The sequence below is a fragment of the Rhincodon typus genome, chromosome 39, assembly GCF_021869965.1.
Source record: "Rhincodon typus isolate 14 chromosome 39, sRhiTyp1.1, whole genome shotgun sequence".
NCBI lineage: Eukaryota > Metazoa > Chordata > Chondrichthyes > Orectolobiformes > Rhincodontidae > Rhincodon > Rhincodon typus.
In genome coordinates this window covers 13889588-13898654 of record NC_063370.1, presented here as the reverse complement: position 1 = coordinate 13898654, position 9067 = coordinate 13889588, and the positions used below count along the sequence as shown (strand labels likewise).

General features: G+C 41.3%; 1 protein-coding gene across 1 annotated transcript in view; it reads left to right on the top strand.

The window, feature by feature from the left end:
* The window catches only part of LOC109927310 (olfactomedin-4-like), a 34268-nt gene extending 25573 nt beyond the window's left edge, over positions 1–8695 (top strand). Inside the window, 5 exon segments of the mRNA XM_020527294.2 lie at positions 3473–3625; positions 4324–4540; positions 7001–7144; positions 7877–8231; positions 8233–8695. Coding sequence (XP_020382883.2) covers positions 3473–3625; positions 4324–4540; positions 7001–7144; positions 7877–8231; positions 8233–8695 — 1332 coding nt within the window.
* Positions 8696–9067: the final 372 nt, after the last annotated feature.

The following is a 9067-nucleotide window of genomic DNA, read 5'->3' as shown; positions in this document are numbered from 1 at the left end:
GGAGGGAGTGCACTAGTTCCATATTATCCAGATAACAGCCTGCATCTAATCACTTTGGATGTTAACAACAGAATAGTTAGCACTGTTAGTACAGTACTGAGGAACAGCATTTTGGGTTCAAGTGTTGCAGCAGGATACAATAGAGGTTACACTTCCAGAACAGTACTGAAGGAGTGCTGCCTTACTAGTGCAATCTTTCAGTTGCACTACCAAACCTGTCTGCCCACACACCTGTTTCAGGTAAGTGTGAAAGATCCCAGAGTGCTATTAGAAGAGGAGCAGGACTGGGTGCTATATTTTGGGCCAATATTTAACCTAAACCAACGTCACAGAAAAAACAGTGTGCGCAATCTGGGAACTAATCCATTGTTATACATATAAGTTGTATACATCATGACAGTGAGTCCAAAGATACTTCTTAGACTGTGAAGCACTTTGGAATGCCTTGAAGCTGTGAACCATGGTTCACCAACAACATGTATTTATATAGCATCTTTAACTTAGTAAAGTATCCCAAAGCACTGAGGATGATTATCAAACAGATTCTAGATAATAGCAACCTGCTCAGCTGGTGAAAGGGAGAGGAAGGGTTGACTGTATTGTCTTAACCTTGGTCAAAATGAAGTCCATGAGTTGTCTGCATTTGTTGTTGGAGGTAAAGTTGGAAGTGAGGGGAGAGAACTTTAAGAAGGTAATTTAGCAGCAAAGATAAAGTAGACAGGGCAAAAGGACAATTCTGGAATGGTGATAAGTCTTAGCAGATGAGAGGAGAACCCAAGTGCTTTCAGTGGAGTCTAGTTAGATCTGGTAGTGAATGGCTAAAACCAGTTCTCAGCCATATCCATTCAAGTTTCTGTCACTTGGATTTAAGTCGAGTGGAGTTGATGTGCCATCCCCGGGAAGCAGTCTGAGTGAGTGGGAGGGTGTGATTGAGTGAATTGTCAGCTACAGAAAAGTTGTCTAAATATATACTTTATTAATTACATAAATATATTTAGCTAGACAACAAAAGATGGGGATATCTATGACCACAACCACAAAAGAAACCAGGAGACCAGGAAATAAACCTTGGCAAAAAAATAACACCATACCGGAGACATTGTTCAAAGAAAACAAAACTCTTAACTTGACAATCACATCAGCTGAGAAAACAAAGAAACCAAAAACCACCTGCCCTGAATCACAACAATTTGACAAGTTTACTGACCTGACTCTCAATGATTTAGATATGGTACCAGAAAGGCTTTCTTTCTGATTTAATCTCAGAAGAATGTGTCACTCAATTTGGACTTCCTGGTGAGCTGTTTGTTTAAACCTCGGACCCCTCCTCAAGCAACTGTGAGGTGAGCTCAAATGCAGAATGAAGATGCTGTTCCTTCTGTTGATCACAGCTACTGTCCTGCTTTCTGTGAGTTTACTTGTAATTTTATCAGCTTCAAATGACTTCAAGGTGTGGCGGTGTCTCAATGCCCCTAAGTTAGATGTTAGCTCTGGGTTTAAACTCCACTCTGGACAGCATGGTGTCTCAGTGGTTAGCACTGCTGCCTCAGTGCCAAGGACCCAGTTGGATTTCAGCCTTCAGTGACAGTGTGTGGAGTTTGCACATTCTCCCTGTCTTTGTGCGGGTTTCCTCTCACAGCCCAAAGATGTGCAGGTTTGGTGGATTGGCCATGCTAAATTGCCCATAGTGTCCAGGGATGTGCAGGCCAGGTGGGTTAGCCATGGGAAATGCAGAGTTGCAGGGCAGGTCTGTGTGGACTGCTCTTTAGAGGCTCGGTAAAGGCTGAATGGCCTGCTTCTACACCATAGGCATTTTATCCAATGATTCCAGAGATTTGAATATGTAATCTAGCCTGCAAATCCAATGCAGTGCTCAGGAGTGCTGCATGGTTGGAGGTGTCGTTTTTCAAAATCAAGGCTTCGTCCCTTGTTCCAAGTGCATGGAACAGATCCAACGACACTGTTTCAAAGAAGAACAGTTGAGTTTGTCGCTTGTGTCCTGGCCAATGTTTGTTCCTCAACCAACAGCACTAAAATCATTAATCTCATTGCATGATCTTGTTGCAAATCGACTAATACGTTTCTCTTAATGTATAGCTGTACTTACTCAAAGTTGTTTACTGTAACATTGGCACATCGTGTTGGTAGAATTTTTGTGCTGTGGGAAGAGTTAGGCTTGGGTCAACCTGCCTCTTCCAATAAACTCTTGATTTATCACATCAAGTTATTCCCAGGATCTGGGATGATTTAGGAGAACTTCACAGAAACTTCATTCCAGACTAACCCTACAGTTGAGTCAGGATACAGAGTAGACCGTTTCAGACTGAGATAAGGAGAAACATGTCCACTTGGAGGTTCGTTACTCAGTGGAATTCTCTTGCACAGAAAACCATGGAGGCTGCGATACTGAATATATTTTGAAAAGCAATAAATTTCTTCTAAGGGTATCAAGGGACAAAGGGAGAGAGCAGAAGTTTCGCGTTGAGAAAGAGGATTGGTCATGATCATGCTGAATGACAATGGGGTCTGAAAGGGATAAATCGCCTACTCCTGTTCCTATTTTCTGTGTTAGATGTTAAGGTCAGAATCTGTATTAAAAACTTTTGTAGAGGGGACTGTATTAAACTCTTCCTCCAGTCAACATGCATGTAAGTCAAAGGTATGAATGCATTCTGGAGCAGTGACCCTTTGATGTTCACTCAAATTCAATGATAGTGCACAGCAACATCAAAGTTTATTGAAATGATCACTAATGTCGACTATTCACACAGTGACAATGCTGCATTAATGAAGGATGAGAGATGACTGAAGGGCAATGATCCATCAGCATTGCAGAATAAATAGTGAGGTGTCAGTTTTCTGTGAACCTTTACATGGCAGTGATAAGTTGAGATATAACAGGGAGAAACTGTCCCACTAAAGAATGTTAGAACACAAATTCTGACTTCAGGTAAATTAAGAGGACAATGGAAGAAATTAGGAGAATTTGACTTTACACAATTTGGAATTTGCCGGTTGAAAATTAAAGAATTAAAAATCAAAAGTCTGGAGCTGTAAAGAAAGTGTTCATAAGGCAGATGAATTGAAACACTCTTTCAAAGAACATGATGACCTGAATAGTCCTTCTGTAGGGGCTGTGTAATTTTATAATTATATTGAATACCTGATAACATACGGGGTCTGGAAACAAAGAGCCCAAATTCCCTCAAGGTGGGGGCGCAACACTGGCAGTAAGAAACCTGCCAATTGTAAATCGGAAAGGTGAATTGGGTGGCATGTGTAACCAGCATTTTAATGGTTAAGTTGAATAACAGGTACAAGGATTCAAAATGCAACTAATTTGTTTGCAGCAGCTTTACTGGGAAGGGGGTTAAAAGAGGGTTTTTTTTTTTAAAATTTGAGAGAGGGCGAGGAATGTTACCTGTTCGCACCATTGATGAATTTACACTAATTCTGATGTCTGCATCTGCAGTCTGCCATCGACATCAATGGGACAATCAACAATGATGGAGTTTGTCTCTGCTCTGTGGTTTTGCCTGATACATCATTCCCGGTGGAAAAGGTAGAATATTTGGAAAGAACATCTGAGGAGCCCAAGAGCAGCATGGAACAGGAAATCAGCAAGGTATATTTATTACTGTAGTAACTTCCAGCCACTTTCAGACTGTATAAATAACTTAGCTCTTACATTTAATGCCATAGACCTGAGTGAAAACTGTGGTGAGACAATTAGTTGTAGGATATGACTAGTGCCATAACATTCAAGTTGTTATGGATGAAATGGATGGGTGTTTACCAATGGAGAATATTTGCTGATAATATCCCCTTGATTTTACATAATCTAATCCTCCACTGGACTTGAAATATTAACTCTTTCTCTTTCCATAGAATCTGCCTGACTTGCTGAGTTTCTCCAGTAATTTCTGATTTTATATTAAAGATCATTTGTATTTGTTAAACTGACAGACACTTCAATTATGTGCATTATGCAAAATTAAGTGTGTTTTAATTATTAAACTGGAAGGATTTTTTACATTTTCACATTACAATATGAAAGCATGTTGGCAATTGTTAATACTTGCCCACCAGCATTAACATACCGTTTTTCGACACTATTACCTTCAGTTTGTGAAGAAAGCAAAGTTTGTATTCATTGAAAATACTGTAGTCATGAGAAACTTGTGGAGGATTCATTACAAAGCGTTAGCATGTACAAATCACACGAAACTACAACATGGTAACTGTGTACTGTGGTGAGTAGTGAAGATGGTTCGGCAATTGTGGAAGTGGCTGTAACTCCACACATTTACTGTGATGTTCCAGGTACAGGAATACTCGAGGGCTGTCTCTGTACACTCCGCCAAGCTGCTGAATCTGACACGCCGCCTGGAGAAGATGGAAACTGGTCATTCCTACACTCAGCTCGACTTTGAGCTGTTGAAACTGGAGATCCAAGAGCTGGAGTCACTCACCAATCAGCTGAGGTGCTCCCTTAATGGCAGCAACAGCATCATCAATCAGCTCTACAGTGAGGTCAGGAAGAGTCAAATTGCTCTGTTTATGATAGTCATAGGGTCACACGGCACTGAAACAGACTCTTCTGTCCAATCAGTCCATGCCGAACACAATCCCAACCTAAACCAGTCCCACCTGCCTCCTCCTGGCCCATATCCCTCCAAACCTTCTTGCTCACGTACTTATCCAAAACGTCTTTTAAACATTGTAACTGTACTCGCATCCAACACGTCCTCAGGAAGTTCATTCCACAGGTGAACCACCCTCTGCATAAAAATTCTGCCCTTCATGTCTTCATTAAATCTCTCTCCTCTCACCCTAAAAATATTCCCCCTAGATTTGAAATCCCCCATCCTAGGGAAAAGACAACTACTATTCACCCTATCCATACCTCTCATTATTTTATAACCCTCTATAACGCCACCTCTCAACCTCTTCTGCTCCGGTGAAAGATGTCCCAGTTTTTCTTTATTACTCAAACCTTCCAAACCCGGCAACATCCTGGTAATTCTCTTTTGAAACCTCTCCAACTTAGTAACATCCTTCCTGTAACTGGGCAGCCAGAACTGGAACAAAAACAAAGTTGCTGGAAAAGCTCAGCAGGTCTGGCAGCATCTGTGAAGGGGAAAACTGAGTTAACATTTCGGGTCCGGTGACCCTTCCTCACAACTGATGGTGGCTGGGAAAACGTCAGTTTATATGCAGAAAATAGGGAGGTGGGTGGGGTAGGGCCTAAACTTTCCCATGTCCCAGACCCGACCCCACCCACCTCCCTATTTTCTGCATATAAACGTCAGTTTATATGCAGGCTTTGTTACCATATAGCCTGCCATTACACACCCTCTGTTGTTAGTCACTAACAGTCCCCATTAACAACTATTCACCCTCCCAGCCTGATCATTAGCACCTCCTTTGTCTGTCCAATTGTCTTTCTCTCTCTTCGGGCTATATCCTATTGTTTACTCCCTACCCCACCCACCTCCCTATTTTCTGCATATAAACTGACGTTTTCCCAGCCACCATCAGTTCTGAGGAAGGGTCACCGGACCTGAAACATTACCTCTGTTTTCTCCTTCACAGATGCTGCCAGACCTGCTGAGCTTTTCCAGCAACTTTGTTTTAGTTCCTGATTTACAGCATCTGCAGTTCTTTTGGTTTTTATTTAGCCAGAACTGGAAACTGTATTCCAGAAGAGGCCGCAACAATGTCCTGTACAATCTCAACATGATTTCCCAACTCTTAGATAATTCATCTATGCTTCATTTGAAAAGTCCAGGGCTGCTTCTTATGATTGTGAATGAATAGTTTTGTGTTAGCGATACAAAAGTCCATGAACTCCTCACAATTATTACCGAAGGTGAAAGTGAGAATGGAGGAATCAGTTGATGGAAGGGGATGACACTGGAGTGAGGAGTCATCTTCAGATTATGGGATGTTCTTTGAACAAGCAGTTTCACTGATGGATGGCAGAGCTAAATATCTTATGCCAGATTTGGTGAAGGAAGAGTAAACCAGATATTTGAAAATATATTCAAATCCGTGTGTCTTAGAGAAGGGATATACTGATGCAGTAACAGGGGTAAGAATGTGTATGATTTTAACAGGAAGAAGGAGGCGACCATGGCATAAAAGTGATGTCTTGTGTTTCTCTGTTCTGAACTGGTTGAGTGCTTTACATCTTCAGAACACTGGCAAATCGCCAGAGGAGCAGACTGTAGAGATTTACTGATCTGCTGGAGGGGGGGGGGGGATATTAGTCACAACAACAACAACTTGCTTATATAAAAAGGGCCTTTGAAGGAGCCAGACGTCCAAAGGCACTTCACAGGAGCAATATCAAACAAAATTTAACTGGGAGCAGAGAAACTAAGGCAAGATTACAGGTATGTTTTAACGAACATCTTAAAGGAGGAGATAAAAAGAGAAAGAACAAGAAGAACAAGTTTAAGGGTAAATTCCAATGATTAGGGCTATAGGTGGTGGAGCAATGAAAATTGGAGAAGCACAAGAGGCCAGGATGCAGAATAAAAAGTATAGTATTAACCGTTATACGCACAACATTAGTTTCAGGGATCATATCACTCTCTGTGCTGGGATCCCTACACCGTATAACACAAATATCTGCACAACTTGTACCATTGTGAATGTGTGTTTAAATTCAATTCCTCATACTATTGAGATCAAGAAGTCCAGTCATATGGTTGGGGGTGTCCAATACCAAGGGGATATAATCTTAAATTTAAGTTTGACTGTTCTGGTTTCATGTCAACGGGTACTTCACACAAAAGGGTGGGGAAATCTGGAGGCCTATCTCTCTGAATGCTACTGAGAACAAAGGCAGGTAAATGACCATGAAAATACAGATCAGCTGCAGTCTCATTGAAATGCAGAACCTACTCAAAAGGGTTGAATAGCCTCCTTATGCCATCATAATTCCAAAATGCTCTCTTTAAATGCCCTGTGTATTTCAGATTACAAATATGTCACGTACAAATATGTCTCAGTGAGCTGGAATCGTTTGACACACAAAATGTGCTGGCATTCCGCAAAGAAATTGCATTACTGAGGAAACAGCTCGCAGACTGTGAGACGAATCAAGTCCAACCAACTCATGCTCCCATCGAATACGGTGAGTAATTGATCTGCTAAGAGCCACACAATATAATGACACCACTATCAAGATGGAGTTCAGAATTCATCCATTTAGAAGAAAATATAGGAAGTTAAAAAGTATGATAAATATTTCACAAACCAAACTGTTCACAATTCTAATTTTTTATTTAGAAATTGACAATATAGTATACCCGAGATATACTGGCTCAGATTTGCCCATCAGGATGGGGAATCCTATTTTTAACCCGGATCTGAAAAAACAAATACACACCTACCTTCATCGGAATTTTGGAGTGATCTTCCAATGGAGGATCTTTCAGAACCGACTTAATGCACCAATCCTTGAGAGAGGTGTGCAAAAAAACCAGAGCAGTAGCTTCTGTACTCCAAAGAAATGTCCCAAAACTTCAACAAAAAGCCATGGAGATGAGGTGCATAGGTAGGGTAGATAGGCTAAGTGGATAAGTTGGTAGAGTGGCAGGCGGCTGTGTGGCAGGTAGACAAAATGGCTCAGGACACAGGCACATTGAAGTTAGCTGAGGTGAGACAGGAGACTCCCTGAGCAATTTCCAAGATATCTATACATTCCCTTAGCACATTTTCTGGGGTAGGTCAGTCACTGACCAGACAGGAGGATCTGTGCCAGTATATCACTATAACAACAATCTAATTACAATTGCCAGAAGTTGAATTTGAAAAGCTTAAGTACACAAAGATGAACTGGAGCTTACTTTCTTTCCCCAAACAGGAAGCTGCGATCAAAATGGCATTCTCCAAATAGGCAAACCTACTATAATACAATGGAACTATAATGGATTTAATTATAAATATGGAGGGTGGGGTAAAGATTCAATTCCACCCCCTAATAAGAAGCAGCTGTATTGGGTGGCACCACTCCACACAGACGCTGTACTCTTCAGAGTGTATTACTCATATGATAATTTGCTACTCTACAAACACTCAATAACTAGATCATTTTCGCCGTCTACATACAGAGCACAGGGAAGTGGGATGGTTATGTACGATAATTCCTTGTATTACAACTGTTATAATTCTAGGGACATGTGCAGGTATAACATAGACACAGGCAGAGTACAGAGAGAAACTCGGAGGTGCAGCATTCAATAACAGGTATTCTTATGCAGGGATCATTTACCAAGACATGGACTTTGCTGTGGATGAAACTGGCCTCTGGATTATTTACTGCCCTGAAGCAAATGCTGGAAATGCTGTTATTGGTAAGATTAATGTGACCACCTTCACTGTGGAAAAGACAGGGGTCACCAGGCTGTTTAAACCTAGTGTGACCAATGCTTTTATGATATGTGGGGTTCTGTACGCAATTCGGCCTGTGAACCCACAGTCTGAGGAAATCTTCTACATATTTGACACCAGTACTGGGCAGGAAGATCGGGTTTCTATAAGGATGGGTAAGGTCTTGGAAAAGCTGCAAAGTGTTAACTACAATCCAGCTGATCACAAACTCTACGTATACAATGATGGTTACCAGCTGACTTATGATGTCATGTTTAGACATGAACACATGAGCAGCAGTGTTGCCAATTGAGTAATTAGTAATTAACAAATCAAACGACTAGGTTTGGAACTTAATTGGGGGGGGGGGGGGTGGAATCTAGGTCCATTGAGAAATTTCTGTGCTTGAATCTCAGATTAGATTTAGACAACACATTATCTACTTCTTCCCACCACAGATTTAGCCTCAGTTTTACAGCTGGCAGTTATCATCACAATATGCAGCTTTGGCGCAATAATTAAACTCAGAATGGGGGTGAAATTCTAATCTACCATCAAAAATAACAGGTAGGCCAGGTCAGTGTGGAGCTGTAATTGAACTGAGCTCTCATGGAACCATCACTTTCAAGGGACACCAATGTGAAGAGGTTTACCTCCAGAATGATGGTAACATTCTGTCTGTGTG